Genomic DNA, 22,440 nt, shown 5'->3' with positions numbered 1-22,440 from the left:
AGAGCCTCACTAGGCCTCATTGTTGTGCCTTTGTCATGAACTTTGCTGCTGACAATTAAGTATGTGTAAATTAAAAAGCATAAGGCTATGAAAACACACTACTGCACTTTAGATATTTGTTCTGTGCTTCTGGATATGTAAACCAAGAGAAAGATGTCTGTATCTGGGTATTTCAAGCTCGATCCTGTCAACATTTTGGATAAGATACATCTCTGTGTTGGGGGCTGTCCATGGCATTGTAGGACATTTATCAACACCCCTGGCCTCTCTCCTACTAGAAACCAATAGCAACACCCCCTCCCTAGTTGTGACAACTAAAAAATGCCTCCAGATATTGCCAATGTCATCTAGGGGCACAAATTGCCTTCACTTTGAAACTACTTATCTAACTATTCTTTCTTAAGAAACAAATAGATTTCTCTTACCCATCCAGTTACACCCCTCCTAGACTCTGCAACGTATAAATATGAGTATAGATAACTGGTAAGAGATTACATAAAATATATTTATTGTTATCAGTGAATAAATACCAGATTATACTCTTGAGAAAAGAAGGAAATTTATGCAAGGCCAAATCTAGATAAATTTGAATCCTAAGTTGGCATGGTTTTTTCTTTTCTTCCTTTTCTTTTTCTTTTTTTTTGAGACGGAGTCTCGCTCTGTCGCCCTGGCTGGAGTGCAGTGGCGGGATCTCAGCTCACTGCAAGCTCCGCCTCCCGGGTTGACGCCATTCTCCTGCCTCAGCCTCCCGAGTAGCTGGGACTACAGGCACCCTCCACCTCGCCCGGCTAGTTTTTTTTTTTTCTATTTTTTAGAAGAGACGGGGTTTCACAGTGTTAGCCAGGATGGTCTTGATCTCCTGACCTCGTGATCCGCCTGTCTCGGCCTCCCAAAGTGCTGGGATTACAGGCTTGAGCCACCGCGCCCGGCCAGTTGGCATGTTTTTTAGCAGTTATTAATGCTTGTTAAATATGAAATGTGTCCAGCAGCAATTGAACAGGCTTAATATCTGGTAGATACGTATCAATTACATCATAGATATCTTGTCAGTACATATGCTATTAAGTAATCTGTTGGTACAAACTGATTTTAGCATTTCTTTTCTACCTCCAGTTATATTCAGTTTTTAAGCAGTACAAACCCCACTCTTGTGCAATGTTACTAGAATTGTCAGTGTACCTGTTTGTATAAGTCTGCATAACAGACTTGGTATAAAGTGTTTGAAGAAATTCAATGCTTAAGATTTGTATGGGTGCATTGATTTTTTGTGACAGTTTTATGGAATCAAATATACTAAACAGAGAAGATAAAAAATTGTGTGCTTACCTTTCCTAACTTTTTTTTAGAGATGATTTTTAAAAAATCATAGGTTTACAGTTCACGTAGGTAACCCATCTGATATTCGAGGGTTCATGATTAACGCGAGCAACCTACTGAGCACTTAGTTAGGATACGATACTTTTTTTCAGTTTTTCACATGCAATATAGATCATCTAGTTCCGAGAGATGATCTTTCTTTTTAGTGGACATGGAAACACATTTTTTCTCTCCTTTACTTTCATTTTAATACCATACTCAGTAATTCTTTTTAAATTTCCCTTTATATCTGATAACTTTAATTATTTCTTAAGAAATACTAAAATAGTAATCCATCTTTACTGTGCCTATTAGATAATTAATATTTTATTTATTTATTTTTTCTTTTTTTCTTTTTTTTATTATACTTTAAGTTCTAGGGTACATGTGCATAACGTGCAGGTTTGCTACATATGTATATTTGTGCCATGTTGGTGTGCTGCACCCATCAACTCGTCAGCACCCATCAATTCATCATTTATATCATGTATAACTCCCCAATGCAATCCCTCCCCCCTCCCCCTCCCCATGATAGGCCCCAGTGTGTGATGTTCCCCTTCCCGAGTCCAAGTGATCTCATTGTTCAGTTCCCACCTATGAGTGAGAACATGCGGTGTTTGGTTTTCTCTTCTTGTGATAGTTTGCTAAGAGTGATGGTTTCCAGCTGCATCCATGTCCCTACAAAGGACGCAAACTCATCCTTTTTTATGGCTGCATAGTATTCCATGGTGTATATGTGCCACATTTTCTTAATCCAGTCTGTCACAGATGGACATTTGGGTTGATTCCAAGTCTTTGCTATTGTGAATAGTGCCGCAATAAACATACGTGTGCATGTGTCTTTGTAGTAGAATAATTTATAATCCTTTGGGTATATACCCAGTAGTGGGATGGCTGGGTCATATGGTACATCTAGTTCTAGATCCTTGAGGAATTGCCATACTGTTTTCCATAATGGTTGAACTAGTTTACATTCCCACCAACCGTGTAAAAGTGTTCCTGTTTCTCCACATCCTCTCCAACACCTGTTGTTTCCTGACTTCTTAATGATTGCCATTCTAACTGTTGTGAGATGGTATCTCATTGTGGTTTTGATTTGCATGTCTCTGATGGCCAGTGATGATGAGCATTTTTTCATGTGTCTGTTGGCTGTATGAATGTCTTCTTTTGAGAAATGTCTGTTCATATCCTTTCCCCACTTTTTGATGGGGTTGTTTGTTTTTTTCTTGTATATTTGTTTGAGTTCTTTGTAGATTCTGGATATTAGCCCTTTGTCAGATGAGTAGATTGCAAAAATTTCCTCCCATTCTGTAGGTTGCCTGTTCACTCTGATGGTAGTTTCTTTTGCTGTGCAGAAGCTCTTTAGTTTAATTAGATCCCATTTGTCAATTTTGGCTTTTGCTGCCGTTGCTTTTGGTGTTTTAGACATGAAGTGCTTGCCCATGCCTATGTCCTGAATGGTACTACCTAGATTTTCTTCTAGGGTTTTTATGGTATTAGGTCTAACATTTAAGTCTCTAATCCATCTTGAATTAATCTTCGTATAAGGAGTAAGGAAAGGATCCAGTATCAGCTTTCTACTTATGGCTAGCCAATTTTCCCAGCACCATTTATTAAATAGGGAATCCTTTCCCCATTTCTTGTTTCTCTCAGGTTTGTCAAAGATCAGATGGCTGTAGATGTGTGGTATTATTTCTGAGGACTCTGTTCTGTTCCATTGGTCTATAGCTCTGTTTTGGTACCAGTACCATGCTGTTTTGGTTACTGTAGCCTTGTAGTATAGTTTGAAGTCAGGTAGCATGACGCCTCCAGCTTTGTCCTTTTGACTTAGGATTGTCTTGGCAATGTGGGCTCTTTTTTGGTTCCATATGAACTTTAAAGCAGTTTTTTCCAATTGTGTGAAGAAACTCATTGGTAGCTTGATGGGGATGGCATTGAATCTATAAATAACCTTGGGCAGTATGGCCATTTTCACGATATTGATTCTTCCTATCCATGAGCATGGTATGTTCTTCCATTTGTTGGTGTCCTCTTTGATTTCACTGAGCAGTGGTTTGTAGTTCTCCTTGAAGAGGTCCTTGACATCCCTTGTAAGTTGGATTCCTAGGTATTTTATTCTCTTTGAAGCAATTGTGAATGGAAGTTCATTCCTGAATTGGCTCTCTGCTTGTCTGTTACTGGTGTATAAGAATGCTTGTGATTTTTGCACATTAATTTTGTATCCTGAGACTTTGCTGAAGTTGCTTATCAGCTTAAGGAGATTTTGGGCTGAGACAATGGGGTTTTCTAAATATACAATCATGTCATCTGCAAACAAGGACAATTTGACTTCCTCTTTTCCTAATTGAAAACCCTTTCTTTCTCTTGCCTGATTGCCCTAGCCAGAACTTCCAACACTATGTTGAATAGGAGTGGTGAGAGAGGGCATCCCTGTCTTGTACCAGTTTTCAAAGGGAATTTTTCCAGTTTTTGCCCATTCAGTATGATATTAGCTGTGGGTTTGTCATAAATAGCTCTTATTATTTTGAGGTACATTCCATTGACACCTAATTTATTGAGCGTTTTTAGCATGAAGGGCTGTTGAGTTTTGTCAAAAGCCTTTTCTGCATCTATTGAGATAATCATGTGGTTCTTGACTTTGGTTGTGTTTATATGCTGGATTGTGTTTATTGATTTGCGAATGTTGAACCAGCCTTGCATCCCAGGGATGAAGCCCACTTGATCATGGTGGATAAGCTTTTTGATGTGCTGCTGAATCCGGTTTGCCAGTATTTTATTGAGGATTTTTGCATCGATGTTCATCAGGGATATTGGTCTAAAATTCTCTTTTTTTGTTGTGTCTCTGCCAGGCTTTGGTATCAGGATGAGGTTGGCCTCATAAAATGAGTTAGGGAGGATTCCCTCTTTTTCTATTGATTGGAATAGTTTCAGAAGGAATGGTACCAGCTCCTCCTTGTACCTCTGGTAGAATTCAGCTGTGAATCCATCTGGTCCTGGACTTTTTTTGGTGGGTAGGCTATTAATTGTTGCCTCAATTTCAGAGCCTGCTATTGGTCTATTCGGGGATTCAACTTCTTCCTGGTTTAGTCTTGGGAGAGTGTAAGTGTCCAGGAAATTATCCATTTCTTCTAGATTTTCTAGTTGATTTGCGTAGAGGCGTTTATAGTATTCTCTGATGGTTGTTTGTATTTCTGTGGGGTCGGTGGTGATATCCCCTTTATCATTTTTTATTGCGTCTATTTGATTCTTCTCTCTTTTCTTCTTTATTAGTCTTGATAGCGGTCTGTCAATTTTGTTGATCTTTTCAAAAAACCAACTCCTGGATTCATTGATTTTTGTGGAGGGTTTTTTGTGTCTCTATCTCCTTCAGTTCTGCTCTGATCTTAGTTATTTCTTGCCTTCTGCTAGCTTTTGAATGTGTTTGCTCTTGCCTCTCTAGTTCTTTTAATTGTGATGTTAGAGTGTCAATTTTAGATCTTTCCTGCTTTCTCTTGTGGGCATTTAGTGCTATAAATTTCCCTCTACACACTGCTTTAAATGTGTCCCAGAGATTCTGGTATGTTGTATCTTTGTTCTCATTGGTTTCAAAGAACATCTTTATTTCTGCCTTCATTTCATTATGTACCCAGTAGTCATTCAGGGGCAGGTTGTTCAGTTTCCATGTAGTTGAGCGGTTTTGAGTGAGTTTCTTAGTCCTGAGTTCTAGTTTGATTGCACTGTGGTCTGAGAGACAGTTTGTTATAATTTCTGTTCTTTTACATTTGCTGAGGAGTGCTTTACTTCCAATTATGTGGTCAATTTTGGAATAAGTGTGATGTGGTGCTGAGAAGAATGTATATTCTGTTGATTTGGGGTGGAGAGTTCTATAGATGTCTATTAGGTCCAAGATGTCTATTAGGTCCACTTGGTGCAGAGATGAGTTCAATTCCTGGATATCCTTGTTAACTTTCTGTCTTGTTGATCTGTCTAATGTTGACAGTGGAGTGTTGAAGTCTCCCATTATTATTGTATGGGAGTCTAAGTCTCTTTGTAAGTCTCTAAGGACTTGCTTTATGAATCTGGGTGCTCCTGTATTGGGTGCATATATATTTAGGAGAGTTAGCTCTTCCTGTTGAATTGATCCCTTTACCATTATGTAATGGCCTTCTTTGTCTCTTTTGATCTTTGATGGTTTAAAGTCTATTTTATCAGAGACTAGGATTGCAACCCCTGCTTTTTTTTGTTCTCCATTTGCTTGGTAGATCTTCCTCCATCCCTTTATTTTGAGCCTATGTATGTCTCTGCATGTGAGATGGGTCTCCTGAATACAGCAGACTGATGGGTCTTGACTCTTTATCCAGTTTGCCAGTCTGTGTCTTTTAATTGGAGCATTTAGTCCATTAACATTTAAGGTTAATATTGTTATGTGTGAACTTGATCCTGCCATTATGATATTAACTGGTTATTTTGCTCGTTAGTTGATGCAGTTTCTTCCTAGCCTCGATGGTCTTTACATTTTGGCATGTTTTTGCAATGGCTGGTACCGGTTGTTCCTTTCCATGTTTAGGGCTTCCTTCAGGGTCTCTTGTAAGGCAGGCCTGGTGGTGACAAAATCTCTAAGCATTTGCTTATCTGTAAAGGATTTTATTTCTCCCTCACTTATGAAACTTAGTTTGGCTGGATATGAAATTCTGGGTTGAAAATTCTTTTCTTTAAGAACGTTGAATATTGGCCCCCACTCTCTTCTGGCTTGTAGAGTTTCTGCTGAGAGGTCTGCTGTTAGTCTGATGGGCTTCCCTTTGTGGGTAACCGACCTTTCTCTCTGGCTGCCCTTAAGATTTTTTCCTTCATTTCAACTTTGGTGAATCTGGCAATTATGTGTCTTGGAGTTGCTCTTCTCAAGGAGTATCTTTGTGGTGTTCTCTGTATTTCCTGAATTTGAATGTTGGCCTGCCCTACTAGGTTGGGGAAGTTCTCCTGGATGATATCCTGAAGAGTGTTTTCCAACTTGGTTCCATTTTCCCCCTCACTTTCAGGCACCCCAATCAGACGTAGATTTGGTCGTTTTACATAATCCCATACTTCTTGCAGGCTTTGTTCTTTTCTTTTTCTTCTTTTTTCTTTTGGTTTCTCTTCTCGCTTCATTTCATTCATTTGATCCTCAATCGCTGATACTCTTTCTTCCAGTCGATCGAGTCGGTTACTGAAGCTTGTGCATTTGTCACGTATTTCTCGTGTCATGGTTTTCATCTCTGTCATTTCGTTTATGACCTTCTCTGCATTAATTAATCTAGCTGTCAATTCTTCCACTCTTTTTTCAAGATTTTTAGTTTCTTTGCGCTGGGTACGTAATTCCTCCTTTAGCTCTGAGAAGTTTGATGGACTGAAGCCTTCTTCTCTCATCTCATCTAAGTCATTCTCTGACCAGCTTCGATCCGTTGCTGGTGATGGGCTGCGCTCCTTTGCAGGGGGAGATGCGCTCTTATTTCTTGAATTTCCAGCTTTTCTGCCCTGCTTTTTCCCCATCTTTGTGGTTTTATCTGTCTCTGGTCTTTGATGATGGTGACGTACTGATGGGGATTTGGTATAGGTGTCCTTCCTGTTTGATAGTTTTCCTTCTGACAGTCAGGACCCTCAGCTATAGGTCTGTTGGAGATTGCTTGAGGTCCACTCCAGACCCTGTTTGCCTGGGTATCAGACGCAGAGGTTGCAGAAGATAGAATATTGCTGAACAGCAAGTGTACCTGTCTGATTCTTACTTTGGAAGCTTCCTCTCAGGGGTGTACTCCACCCTGTGAGGTGTGGGGTGTCAGACTGCCCCTAGTGGGGGATGTCTCCCAGTTAGGCTATTCAGTGGTCAGTGACCCACTTGAGCAGGCAGTCTGTCCATTCTCAGATCTCAACCTCCGTGTTGGGAGATCCACTGCTCTCTTCAAAGCTGTCAGACAGAGTCGTTCGTGTCTGCTCAGGCCTCTGCTGTTTCCCCTGTTGTTTTTTAGCTGAGCCCTGCCCCCAGAGGTGGAGTCTATAGAGACAGGCAGGTTTCCTTGAGCTGCTGTGAGCTCCACCCAGTTCGAGCTTCCCAGCGGCTTTGTTTACCTACTTAAGCCTCAGCAAGGGCGGGTGCCCCTCCGCTAGCCTTGCTGCTGCCTTGCAGTTAGATCGCCGCAGACTGCTGTGTTAACAATGAGGGAGGCTCCGTGGGCGTGGGACCCTCCCGGCCAGGTGAGGCATATATTCTTCTGGTGTGCCCGTTGCTTAAAGCGCGGTATTGGGGTGGGAGTTACCCGATTTTCCAGGTGTTGTGTGTCTCAGTTCCCCTGGCTAGGAAAAGGGATTCCCTTCCCCCTTGCACTTCCCAGGTGAGGCGATGCCTCGCCCTGCTTCAGCTCTCGCTGGTCAGGCTGCAGCAGCTGACCAGCACCGATTGTCCGGCACTCCCTAGTGAGATGTCCCCAGTACCTCAGTTGAAAATGCAGAAATCACCGGTCTTCTGTGTCGCTCGTGCTGGGAGTTGGAGACTGGAGCTGTTCCTATTCGGCCATCTTGCTCCACCCCAATTAATATTTTATAATTGACCTAATGCAATTTGTTAAATTCATCTTGTTTATTCCACATTTCAGCAAGTATCTACTATGCATGTGGTATTTATGCTGCTAGGCTCAGTGAGGGCTCCAGAGGTGAATTACAAGAAGGTCACTGTCTTAATAAGCTTATGAGAAAAGATGAGTGCAAATAACTCTAATGCAATGTGAAGTATGATAAGGTCATAAAAAGGAAGTTTTAAGAAGGTTACACTGACGAGAGAAGATTTTCTGGAGAGGTGGCATTTTGTAGCATACGTCCATGTCCTCAGCTGCCTTCCATGAAACCCACCCAAAGTGGAAGGATATTCTCTGATCTTCTCTTCGTGGCACTAACACCCACTGTCATTAGGGTCCAGTTCTTTCTAAACCTGGGAATTATTTGCAACATAATGTGTTCCTCAAGACAACATTCTATTAAAACAACACATAACACTAACAAGTTTTTGAAATACGTCTCTTCATCTTCCTGCTTTAGCCCAGGCTGATTTTGGAGATAAAATCATTAAGTATAAAGTGTAGAACTAAACTGCAGCAACATTCTAGGCAGGTGATAATTCATTATTATCATATTATAATAGCATGGCCCAAGAATTCTCATTTACTCCACAAGCCTGCCTGATGCACAGTTGAGCCAGCATACCTCCGAGATGCAAGCCCATGATGCTTATTGGTCAGTCAGTGGATGCTGGGAACCTGGGTCTGTATTTATATCAGCATTTCTTATTTCCAGATAGCCAGGTGGTCTGTCATTACACTGTATGACTAGTTATTATCTCTTAATAAACATAGACCTCTACAAATTGAAACTACTGATTTTGGTTTACTATATTTTCTCTTTTCTTTTCTTTTCTTTTTTACAAGTTCTCACTCTGGCCAGGCTGGAGTGCAGTGATGTGATCATAGCTCACTGCAGCCTCGAACTCCTGAGTTCAAGTGGTCCTCCTGCCTCCAGCCTCCCAAAGAGCTGGGATTACAGGCATGCGCCATCGTGCCTGGTCCTACCATCTTTTTTTATGTGTACTTTTTATGATAAAAAATAGTTGCCACCTTAAATTAAGATTTTGAAATTAGAAAATATTTAGTTCTGGAATTGCATTATTCCTTTACTCATTTTTTATTAAGAAAGTTTTAGTCACATTATAGAAGGATTATTTTCTAGTTTACAGAGCTAATACATTTATTTTGCAACTATTGAGTACATAAAAAGGAACCCTGAAAGATCTGGAGAAGTGGTTTCCTTTTTAAAAACACTTCACTGTACTGTGTTCTGGTGCTTGGAGTCTGGCTAACCATCTGAGTTAGTAAAAAGTATATGTGTATTCTAATATACTATTCACTTGTTTGTCAGTAAAAGTTGAATTTTAAAAATAAATATGGATAAAACCCAAAGCAAAAATAAGGTGCTATGTAAATTGTCATAACAAAATTTCCACATAATACATTGTTTAATTAGATGCACTTTTATGCATCTGGCAATTTTGCTGAAATAGTCAATTACTTCTTTGGGTAAGATAGAGCTGAACACCCTCAAATAATAATTTGGAATAATGATCTGTATGATTTTAACTTTTCCATGAATGAAAATTGCTAAAATGTCAAAGGACCATAAAGACTTGACTTATAAATTTTACCTTATGTTGTTAAGGAAATCTGTCCAATTTATTTGTGGATGCTATAGGACTAGGGATGGGGACGTGGAATATAGGTTACCAAATGTCCTGTGTCTGCATGTGTGACCCAGTTAGTTCACAGGACAGGCATTTATGAAATGCTTTTTTTTTTTTTTTTTTTTTTTTGAGACGGAGTCTCACTCTGTCGCCCAGGCTGGAGTGCAGTGGCCGGATCTCCGCTCACTGCAAGCTCCGCCTCCCGGGGTCACGCCATTCTCCTGCCTCAGCCTCCTGAGTAGCTGGGACTACAGGCGCCCACCACCTCGCCCGGCTAGCTTTTTGTATTTTTTAGTAGAGACGGGGTTTCACCGTGTTCGCCAGGATGGTCTCGATCTCCTGACCTCGTGATCCGCCCGTCTCGGCCTCCCAAAGTGCTGGGATTACAGGCTTGAGCCACCGCGCCCGGCGTCAAATGCCTTTTTTATCCCAGATTAGTTATTGGTGGTATCCAAATGAACAGGGTAAAAATTTGCTGTTTTTATTGGATTCACAGGCCATATTTATGTAGGCTATATTATATAGTACTTTTTCTTTCAAAGTGAACAGGTTGGAGCCATATTTGGGTCTAAGAGGCATTCAGAATACATCTATAATGTAGCAAATCTGGCCATTCTTGTGGTAAGCTGTGCAGATGAGAAACATGCACAAGGAAAAATGATAGAAGATTTAAAACACATTTACATAGGTAAATTTCTATCCTTCTTAGTAGAATAGAAAAAACATGGTAAATCTACATTCAACAATTTCATAATGGTCTAGAGTAAGACAGCAAACATCCTATTAATTAATTCAACAATGATTTTACATTTAGAGATGCTGCAAACATCACCAAGAACAGAGAAATGATGCCACAAGACAGGAGAACACCAAAGGTAAAACTGAGTCTGGAATTAGGCAGTAAGCATTCATGAAGTTAAGTTGGTGCTCATGATAAAAGGCCTCTAAATTATTAAACACATAAATTATACCCAATAATATATGCATGACAGAGAAGCGCATACTGGGAAATGGAGATATTAAATGATACCTAAATCTAGTTATATTTATGAAAACAAATAGGTAAAGAAGAAAAGTAAGACCTGTTTATCTTGGCACCTAACTTGTTAAGTCAAATTCTTACTCTAGGGTCAGGCATGGTGATTCATGACCATAATCCCAGTGCTTAGGGAGGCCAAGTTGGGTAGATCACTTGAGACTAGCCTGGACAACATAGCAATACCCCATCTCTAATATTTTTTTTTTTTTTTTTGATTAGCTAGTCCTGCTGGCATGCACCTATAATCCTAGCTACCTAGGAGGCTGAGTCAGGAGGATTGCTTGAGCCCAGTAGTTTGAGGCTGCAGTGAGCTATGACCAGGCCACTGCTCTCTAGTCTTGGTGACTCAACAAGACCTGTCTCAAAAAAAAAAAAAAAAAAAAAAAAAAAAAAAAAAAATCTCCCTCTAAATAACATATACAATTCATTTAAAATTAATAGGATATGAAGGTCTTTGTATTACACCATAGATGGAGTATGTAGAAAGACTTAGCTTTTCTCTTTCTTATAAGAGACACAGTTGGCCTTTATATTCCCAAGTGGACAGCCTAGGGGTTATGCATCAATTTTCTGTCTATGTTTAGTTGTTTTGACCTGAGAGAAAAACTGGATTTTATTTGGTTTAGAAAATACAGGGGAACAGGGTGTCTTAATTGTCCTGCTGTGGTGCTCGTGGCTCTTTCTGTTCATTCCCTCCTGCCCCAGAGTGTTGAGCAGCTGGCTTTGCAGCTGTGAACAGGGTTTGGGACATCTCCCTATGGGGTAGACATAAATCTTACCACAGGGATGCAGACAGAAGGTTTTGTTTTTGTTTTTGTTTTTGTTTTCTGCTAGATTCTTCCATTGCAAGACTCTTGCTGGAACTGAAGGAGAAAATCATACTCCCCAAAACGTATTCATCCCGCCTTCACTAATTCATGTTCTTTGCCCCTTTCTTTCAAATTTCAGAAAGAGACCCTTTTACATTTTTTAAAGCAGTAATTCAAATAAGTGTTATTCCTTTACCCTTTTTGATATATTGGTCTATGAACGACAAAATTGTCTTCTTCATCTTTGTTAAAGATTGCCTGCATTCAGTATGACTAGAAATGCTGTCAGCAACCTAACTTGCCACCACACAAGCTTCTGCCTTCAGCAGCTGGAACCAAACTTATGCCAGATGATGTTTGCTTTGATTTCCTTGGCATAACACCTATCCGCTTATGCTTGGATCTGCTCACACAATTTTTACTCCTGGAAGTTGGCATTCCAAACTTGTAAAGATTAGAAGTAAACTCAGAAGTCTAGTCTAATTCATATAATGGTGGAGTATAACTTTAATCTATCATTACACAATACTATAGGAAATACTTACAAAAGAGTAAACACAGGGCCGGGCACGGTGGCTCACACCTGTAATCCCAGCACTTTGGGAGGCCGAGACAGGCGGATCACGAGGTCAGGAGATCGAGACCAACCTGGCTAACATGGTGAAACCCCGTCTCTACTAAAAATACAAAAAAACTAGGCGGGCGTGGTGGCGGGCGCCTGTAGTCCCAGCTACTTGGGAGGCTGAGGCAGGAGAATGGCGTGAACCTGCGAGGCGGAGCTTGCAGAGAGCCGAGATCACGCCACCGCACTCCAGCCTGGGCGACTGAGCAAGACTCCGTCTCAAAAAAAAAAAAAAAAAAAAAAGTAAACAAAGTTCAAGATGGAGTAAAAGTGCTATGATATCAATTGTATAATTCTCAAAATTACTTAAAAAGACGGAGTTCTGAGTGAGTGGCCTTTTCCTAAACAAGAAGATAATGGGAAGTCAATACTAATTTAACTTTGCCTTCATTACTCATACTCAGATTGTTTATTGCTGAACTGAGTCTAATATAACGACATCCATCCACTTGATGGTAATTACATCTTAAATGAAATAGTGAAAATTTAAGGACTCCAAGAATGGCACGGCAGTAATTCATTCGGCATATAATTATTTTCCTTGTTTGGACTTGTTGAGTCTGATCACCTAGAGAAGAAACGCAGAAATAGTTGTTGTTAAGGCACTAATATTGTTACTCTGCTCTGTCAGGTGCGTTGTAGAAGACAAGAACTCAAAGGTGGCCTGGTTGAACCGTTCTGGCATCATTTTTGCTGGACATGACAAGTGGTCTCTGGACCCACGGGTTGAGCTGGAGAAACGCCATTCTCTGGAATACAGCCTCCGAATCCAGAAGGTGGATGTCTATGATGAGGGTTCCTACACTTGCTCAGTTCAGACACAGCATGAGCCCAAGACCTCCCAAGTTTACTTGATCGTACAAGGTAAGGAAAGTGTGGGATAGAAGGGTGGTAAGAAAGAGGTGGGAGTTGCAGAATAATAATGTACAAAATATTTGCAGAACCCTTTCTGAAAAGAAATATTCCCAAAGATACTATTGGACTTAAGTATTGATTTTCTGTCTAAAAAGAGACTTAAAATGAGAGGACCAAAAACAATATAGAGAGTGTACTCCGTTACTGAGGCCAGTAACGTTAGTGAGAATGTTTTCACCTAGCCCTGAGTGTGAAAACCCACAGCAAAAGTCACAGCTGTTGGAACAATGTAAATCAGGGATACCAGAACACACAGAATGCTTAGAGCCATATGAAGTACACTTTTCCACCCTATTAGGTACCAGATGCTTTCTTGGGTTTAAGAAAGTTTGGGTTTATCTGTCCTCACCCTGAAGATTATCACTAATTATCTTTTTTGTGATAGCAAAGTTCTTCTGGAAAAATAAAATTTTCCAGCGGACTTATTTTTTCAGCTGTTCGGGTTTCTATGTGGTTTGTATCTCTACTTAATGACAAGTTACTGGTGATCAAATCCAGTGACCAGGATCTGCAAAGTAATTGGGGACAATTTGCTTCTAGATTGGGGGTTCCAAGGGCACATCTGAGTCATAGTTTTACAGGATAAAAACCTTCGATGGCATTCACATACCCCCAAACTATTGCTCTGTTGGACCTCTATTTTAGTTCGTTTGCAATGGCTGATAGCTTCATTTTATTGCTTGTAAAAGGCATGTCTACTAGCTTGCAAAGTTCCAATCACAGTCAAAGCATAGGATGCTTTTCTTGTAGCTTAGTAGAGACTATTTAAGCTCCATTACAAGAGAGACAGCAGGGTATGGATCTTAGGCAACCTATTTACATTTGTAAACAAAATAGAAATACGTAAATATGCCAATGGGTTAATTTACCAACTCCCTGAAAACAAATACAAGCACACATTTATACAAACACACACACACTTATCAAAACAAAAGAAAAAATTCTACTAAATTCAATGGCAGAAGGAGGAGAGATAACTAGTTTACTTAGGACCCCTTAGAACAGATTCTACCTACTGACCAGTTATTGAGATTATCTCGTGATTTTTCTTCTTTGAGTTTTGATGTAAGTTTGCTTATTCATATATTTCTTTATAATGGGTTATGCTTGAAAAAAACTGCTTGATTATATTATGATATGTCTACACAATTTTAGTAGCTTTATGGCCTTTGATGTCACTAAAAAGCCGCTAGAGACTATAACTAAAAATTGTGTATTGTCCTATGCTGAATACATTTGACAATCTGAGCACTATATCCCTTGGTTTCTAGATGAGCAAACAGAAGTTAAATTTAGGTTATACTTGCTCAAGGTCACAAGACAGTTCAGAGAATAGTTAAGTGCCAAGCAGATCTGGAAATCTAAAGCACTTTCTACTGGAATGGAGTTTTTGGTTTTTTTTTTTTTTTTTTTTGCGGGGGCCGTGATTTTAAAGACTAATTTAAGGATTCATAGTTAAGAATTTATATTTAAGTCTGAACTGTTAGCACCAAATGCCCAGTGTTCCTCTTTTTTTTTTCTTATTTATCTTTTTACTCTTAAGCTACAAACATGAGCATCTCACAAGGGTTAAAACTAAAATTATGTTAGATACTACTGCAGTGTACCTTCCTGACATGGCAGTGCAAATGAAATTAAATTTAACTGAAGGGATGGAGAAGTGCCAAGTACTGTTTATCTACTATCTCATTTAATTTTAATAATACTACTTTTAGGTAGATGTTTACCCCTTTCTTTTATATATATGCAAAAGTTTAAAGTTCAGAGACAGGAAGGAGCCTGCCAAAGGCTCTCTGTTGGCCAAGGACAGGGTTTCAAACTCGTTTGTCTGATTCAAGGTATTATTGTATTTTATTCTCAGCCACATTGTTTTGACAGAAAAAATCAACAACAAAGCTTGTACTTACAAGCGGGATAAAGAAAGCATGGTCTCCTCCTTGAGCCTGAGTCGCCAAGGGAAATTTTTGGACAATTACATACATACTAGATAATTTGATCTCAAGCACCAGATGGCTGAATCACTTCTCCTTGGGGCATTCAGCCTTGTGGCCATCAGAAGTTCCATCCATTCACACTGTTCCCATTTATTTCTATTCCATTCTTCAACTCTATGCAGTTTTCACCACATCAAAGGTATTACTTCTAGGAATGGCTGACCTCTCCCTTTTCCCTAACCTCACAGCACCTTTCTTTAGACTCTAAGATACTTCTGATTTTTTACATCCTGCCATGATCACCCTCCATGGTTTCTGCAAATTCAGTACAACTAATCATTACGTAAATACTGTATTCCGTCTCCTTACACAATGCTGAAGCCACCTTGAGCTCAAAGGTGCTACAAGATATCACTAAAGAACAGCATTTTAGAAGGTGGGTTCTGCAGAGTTACATTGCTTGATTCAAATCTGCTTTCATTATTTAAATACACTTTGGGGGTAAACCACTTAATTTCTCTGAGGTTCAGCTTTGTCATATGAAAAATACATATAAAACTAACATTTTAAGTCCTCCTCAATGTATTGTAAGGATTAAATTAGATGATCTATGTAAACCTCTAGTGCAGTGTCTGGAGATCATGTTTTCTCATCCACTAGGTTGATGATGATGTTGATAACATGCTGTTGATGATGATGACGAATACCATGATGTTGCTGGTACTTCAGTACTTCCATAAAGCTCACTCCTGTCCTGGGGTGCTGCCCAGAATCTAACAGATGCTTTCACTCGTTGCCTATTATCCTTGCAGTAGGCTCTTTCTGTTTTTATTTTGGGTGCCTCTAGCCCATTTTTTCAGTTGTCCTTTTCCTTAGCATCCAGTCTTCAGCTTTACTTCCTTCAGATTCTAGAGAGCTTCTTTTTTAAAAATTTATTTTAGGTTTGAAGGTACATAGATAAACACATGTCAGAGGGGTTTATCGTGCATGCTGTTACATCCCCCAGGTATTAAGCTCAGTACCCAATAGTTATCTTTTCTTATCCTCTCTCTCCTCTCACCCTCCACCCTCATATAAACCTGTGTCTGTTGTTTCCTTCTATGTGTTCATAAGTTCTTATCATTTAGCTCCCACTTATAAGTGAGAACATGTAGTATTTGGTTTTCTGTTCCTGCATTAGTTTAGTAGGGATGATAGCCTACAGCCCCACCTATGTTTCCACAAAAGACATGATCTTGTTCTTTTTTTTGGCTGCATAATATTTCACGTTGTACATATATCACATGTTCTTTATCCAGTCTGTCATTGATAGACATTTAGTTTGATTCCATGTTTTTGCTATTGTAAACAGTGCTGCGATGAACATTTGCAGAATTCTACCATGGAGAGCTTCTTAAACTAGCATTCTAGGTGTGGTTCTTGTATAGCCTGCAGCAAAGTTAACATTTTGGTTTTAAATGCAGATTCTGGATAACCACATCCGGAACAATGGAATTAGAATTTCTAAAAATGGGACCTAAACTTCTAAATCATTATGCTTTGCAAGTGATTCAGATGCACACACACAAAAAATCAAGAACTACTACTCTAAGAATCTAAGCAATCAGTGAGAGGGAGTTACTGCTCCCTGCCTGCTCATTTTCTTGTATGACATTGAGTCAAATTATCTATAAAACTCTACGGAGCAGGTATTAGAGTCTTATAATAGTAAATAATATAAAATATCTGTGGACTCATCAAAAACATAGATTAATCTCATGTGCTTGAGCCCTGGGAATATCGGCTCCAAAAACTAGGGTATTTGTTTTAAATGTTACATGAAAAACCTTCATGTGTGTATGAATACAAAGGAAATCCTGACATGACAATATTTTAAAAATGAGAATCTTATTTTTAAATATCCCATTCACCATACTTTACAACCCATCTTTTAACATATTTTCAATTTACATACTGTCTAATTGTTAAGTTGGTACAAATAATAGAGTGGTCATTTTTATGTTGAATCTTTTGCTCCCATTTTTATGCTATTCTAATTTGGTTAATGTTGTTTTCAAAATGGCCTAATCTGCAAATACTAAAATTGGAGATAATTTTTTTTAGCATTTTGAAGTTTTAAATTGTTTTTCTAAATAAAGACTTAAATTTCACTGTAGTGCTAAATGGAATCCCATATATTTTTCTCAGCACTGTGATTCAAATCACACACATGGCTTGTCGGACTTTATCCATTAGTTGCCAGGAAATTTATTGCATAATTACTTTATATAAAATAATATAATTGTGAAAAAATATGAGAGTAGGACTCCTTATTAGACCAACATGCTTGGTGTATATTTTAAAAAATCTCTACATTTAAAAAGCTTCATTTCCTATATCTCATTAATCCTAGAATATCTATAAATCTATAATGACTTAAAATTATAATGTCTCTAGATGCCCTTTAAATTTAATAATTGAAAACTTAATATTAGGAAACCCAACGTCTTTTTATTTATTTATTTTTTTTTGGAGACAGAATCTCACTCTGTCACCAGTCTGGGGTGCAGTGGCACCATCTTGGCTCACTGCAACCTCCACTTCCTGGGTTCAAGCAATTCTCCTGCCTCTGCCTCCCAAGTAGCTGAGACTACAGGTGCGCGCCACCACACCTGGCTAACTTTTAGTAGAGATGAGGTTTCATCATGTTGGCCAGGATGGTCTCCATCTCTTGACCTTGTGATCCACCTGCCTTGGCCTTCCAAAGTGCTGGGATTATAGGCATGGGCCACCATACTGGCCCTCAATTTACACTTTTAATGATTAGTCTAGAGCTTATTGTTTCTAGGATTTAAATTTTTAGAAGCAAGTTTTACAATTCTGTTAACCACTCTGAATGCTGACCAAAATCTGTTACCCAGAACTCTAAGACAGTATCTCGTTTTTCTCTCAGAATCGCTCTCCTTTCCTTCTGTTACTTTCTTCTTTCTTCCTTCACTCCCACCCTTCTTCCTTCCCTTTCGTAATAAATATCATGTTGCATTGATTATTCTTTCAACAACTGTACATTGCCTATAAAATTTTATTCAAAAGTTTTGCCTATAGCTCCTTTTTAAAATTTAAGGCATTCTAATAAAATAAGAATTGGAAGTCTTAGATTTGTTCTTAGTGTTAATTTTGTTGACTATTGAGAATCTTAGTGATTAACTGGAATTTTCTCATTTGAATTTTATATGCTGAAGTCTACTAATTTTTCTACTCTTCAGCTTATTTTTTGAGACAATAGGCTCTTGATTGACCGTATAATCGGTCAGGTTCAGACTTGAAAGCCTTAACTATTCACATCAGCAACCAGACAGCTAATGAAAGGGAAGAACTGAAACTTTTTAGTTAAGATGGTTAGCAATGTTACCTCATGTGGTTTTAACTTGATATGCTTCCCTGTAGAAAGGATTTCAAGTTTTGTCTAAACCAATCCCATCCAAGCATAATTAATTACTGTCTCCAAACCCTTTTTATATAGCTGTAGTCCATCTTTTAGTTATTAAATTATATAATCTGTATACATCCACATACTTTCTAATCTAAACTGCTTTTGTTCTTCTTCAAAGGAGAGAAAATAAGGGAAAAGAGAAAAAGTTATCTTAGTACCAATAGTGGCATGAGAATTGGCTCAGGATGAAAATCTAGACTTCATGAAAGAAAAAAGAAGTTACTTGAAGACAGAGATGAACTAATATTTACCTATATTCAAATATTGAATCATTGAATCTATGAAGATTTTAATACCTTATAGGGAGAATTTTGAGAGTTATTAGGAAGATGTGGAGGTAGAGATTTATTTCTTATCGTATCTGCCTCTGCTAAATATTGTAACTACATCCAGTCTATGGCAAGTTATTTTTACTTGGATTTACACAATATCATATGTGGCTATTCACACATGATCTAGCTTTTACACAGATATTTAAACTTAAGTATTAAAATAAGGATATCTACCCTTTCAAATATGTTTAAATAGTACCATAAACCACTATAAATTATCGTTATCTGTACATTTATGTTTTCTGCAAATTACCTTAAAAATATACTCTTAAAAATATTAAAGGCAATTTTTTGAATTTATGTATTTAAAAAGCCAAGAAAGATGGCATATATATGTATATATTCAATATAGAGCTATTTCTATTGTTTTCAGTTTGCTACAAATAGGCAATTTTTTTTGACAAAACTCTTCTGTACGACATGAGTTGTCTTTATAATGTTTCCAGTCCTAGGTCTGACTGAGTGAAAAACAAATTAAGTATACAAAACACAATAAGGTTTCTTTCATTTTCTTTTTCTTTTTCTTTTTTTTTTTTTTTTTTTTTTTGAGATGGAGTCTCGCACTGTTGCCCAGGCTGGAGTGCAATGACCTGATCTCAGCTCACCACAGCCTCCACCTCCAGGGTTCAAGCGATTCTCCTGCCTCAGCCTAATGAGTAGCTGGGACTACAGGCGTGCACCACCACACCCGGCTAATTTTTGTATTTTTAGTGGAGATGAGGGTTTCACTATGTTGGCCAGGCTGGTCTCAAACTCCTGACCTCGTGATCCACCTGCCTTGGCCTCCCAAAGTGCTGGGATTACAGGCATGAGCCACCACGCCCAGCTGGCTTCTTTCATTCTTATTAGTTAAAAAGCTATTAGGCAGGCTGAAGTGTTGTGGAAGAGCAGCCCAACCTGTACCAAGGCCTGAAGAAGAAAGGATTTTGAATGAGGAGGCATCTCTGAAGGGCCAGGCCCACCCGAAAGAGCAGCTGAAGGGAAAACCATCTGGGAAAGTTGGGACCTTGGCTACATTAAAGAGAATTGAGCAAGTAAATAAAAATATTGAAGATAATGATAACCAGTTTCTTATTGTTGGAGAAGAGAGTATAAATGTGGACAGAGAGAAAGCTAACATGAATCTTGTGGTATTGGATTGAAATTGAAGTTATTAGTGATTATTCATAAGTTTTAATAGAAGAGAGAGAGAGATGTGTACATATATTTCCTAACCCTGCCCCTGCCCACTAAGAGGCCCTGGAGGACTGACACCCCAGTAGCAATTCATATACCTAATACTTAGCATCCTCATTTTGGTTTTAAAATATCACTATCCACTTAAAGGAAGGGTTACTTGGAGAAACAGCTGGTACCAGGACTGGGGCAAGGAAGGAACAATATAACTTGGAGCATCTCTTGGGCCAGGAAGTAAGAATGTACTCAAAAAATGACGAGTCATGTCAAAAGTACACGGAAGCCAGCTTGAGAGGGACTTTCACCAGCCAAGTATAGGACAATTGGGGTATTGAAAGAAATAACTGCAATATATTATAATTCTGATATAAATTAGACGCTATTTATTAAATAAAGAGAATATAAAGCCCTTTTGTATTATAGAATGCTAATAGAAGGAATGATGGAGTTTGAAAAATATTATTTGGCAACCATCACAGAAATAATTAATTCAAGCAAGAAATATCAATGGATACTAAAACTTGCAAGTGAAAATGAAATAAGGAATAATGTTAAAGTAGCTGCCCACAAAATATTTGTTAAATACAAAGAGAGACAAGACTAATTAAAAAAGTAGTACAGCCGGGCGCGGTGGCTCAAGCCTGTAATCCCAGCACTTTGGGAGGCCGAGACGGGCGGATCACGAGGTCAGGAGATCGAGACCATTCTGGCTAACACGGTGAAACCCCGTCTCTACTAAAAAATACAAAAAACTAGCTGGGCGAGGTGGCGGGCGCCTGTAGTCCCAGCTACTCGGAGGCTGAGGCAGGAGAATGGCATAAACCCGGGAGGCGGAGCTTGCAGTGAGCTGAGAACCGGCCACTGCACTCCAGCCCGGGCAACAGGGCGAGACTCCGTCTCAAAAAAAAAAAAAAAAAAAAAAAAGTAGTACAACCTACCTGACACAATATTAATCAAGTGATCGAAGTTAACACTACTAGTAATGGACAAAGTGGCATCATTTACCAAAAGATAAGAGGCAATGAGCTGAACACACATCACTTCTGTGAAATATTTCCCAGAACCTGAGTCTAATAATAAGAAGACATTGGACACACCCAAATTAAAGAACATTCTATAGAAAGACTGGCCTCTAATCTTCATAAGTGTCTAGGTTATAAAAGTCAAGAGAGACTGAAGCACTGACCAAGATTGAAAGAGATAAGAGAGAAATGACAACTGGGTAAACTATGTGACCTTTTTGCTAGACAAGACATGATGCAGCAATTGACAAACACTTGAGTCTGTGGGTGAAGGATACATCGGAAGTATTTGTATTATTCTTATAGCTTTTCTATAAACTTGAAATTACTTCAAAGTGAAAGTGAAACACAATAATACTTAAGGCAATAATACTTAAGGCAGGTATTAGGATTAAAAACTTGTGAATAAAGTAAAAAATTATATTAAATATTAAATGCAGCATAATTAGGCAGGTTTTTTCAAGCATAATCCATTATAAAGAAATGTATGAATAAAATATACTTCATTAAAAAGTCAAGGGACAAAAATCATGAGATAATCCCATGAGGAACAAAAGACATAGAATATAGTTTAACTTCTATTCTTGATGTGTTTAAAATACTCTGAAATTTAGTGAGCTAAGTATAGAGGACTTATTTCTTAACGTGAAAAAGATAGGTAATTAAAGTCAGGACTAATGCAAGCATACCAACAATCATTATTATTACTTAACATTATACAGTTATTTATATAGGGGCTATAGTCAATGCAATGAAACAAGGTAATAAAATACAATGGTTTAAATATGGGAAAGGAGGAAATAAATTTATCAATATTTTCAGCTAATATGATTAACTAGAAAAACACATAAATTAATTAGCAAATATCTTAACAATATTTAACAATACAAATATATGAACAATACTAATAAATAAATTAATTTGTATTAACAATACTAACAGTAGTTTGATAATTTGTGCATTTATCTGAAGAAATATATTAAGTCATTAGTTTCTATATATAGTTATAAAAAACTTGAAATATATTAAAAATGGTCATTCAAAAAGCTGCAAAAACATAAGAACATTTAAGAATAAATTAAATAAACAATGTAGAGAACATACATGCAAAAATTAAAAGGATGAAAGAACACACTTTTTTGATTGCTTGCTTGGGTATTTTTTTACATTACATTTACATTAGAATGAAATAATTCTTGAATAGCAACTAAAATATCATTAAAGATGTAAAGATGTTTAAAATGAAAATATAATGATCCCCAAGGTAAACTGAATTTTTTATGGACCTAAAAATTACTTTGGGGATTTTAAAATTGAAATTACACCAAATTCATCAAGTTAATTATGAAGAATGGGCAGGCATAAATAACCAACTTTAAAGAATAATTATTGGCCAGGCACAGTGGCTCACGCCTGTAATCCCAGCACTTTGGGAGGCCGAAGCGGGCGGATCATGAGGTCATGAGATCCAGATCATCCTGGCTAAAACAGTGAAACCCCGTCTCTACTAAAAATACAAAAAATTAGCCG

The 22,440-nt window shown here is 38.2% G+C and overlaps 1 protein-coding gene across 2 annotated transcripts in view; it reads left to right on the top strand.

Moving 5' to 3' along the window:
- Positions 1-22,440, top strand: part of LSAMP (limbic system associated membrane protein) — a 673,527-nt gene that overhangs the window by 362,637 nt on the left and 288,450 nt on the right. For both annotated transcript variants that reach the window (XM_030941402.1, XM_030941397.1), the window contains exon 2: positions 12,691-12,923. In XM_030941402.1, coding sequence (XP_030797262.1) covers positions 12,691-12,923 — 233 coding nt within the window. The remainder of the gene's footprint in view (positions 1-12,690; positions 12,924-22,440) is intronic.

This window comes from Rhinopithecus roxellana, chromosome 1 (assembly GCF_007565055.1).
Source record: "Rhinopithecus roxellana isolate Shanxi Qingling chromosome 1, ASM756505v1, whole genome shotgun sequence".
Classification (NCBI taxonomy): Eukaryota; Metazoa; Chordata; class Mammalia; order Primates; family Cercopithecidae; genus Rhinopithecus; species Rhinopithecus roxellana.
This window is presented reverse-complemented; position numbering and strand designations above follow the sequence as displayed.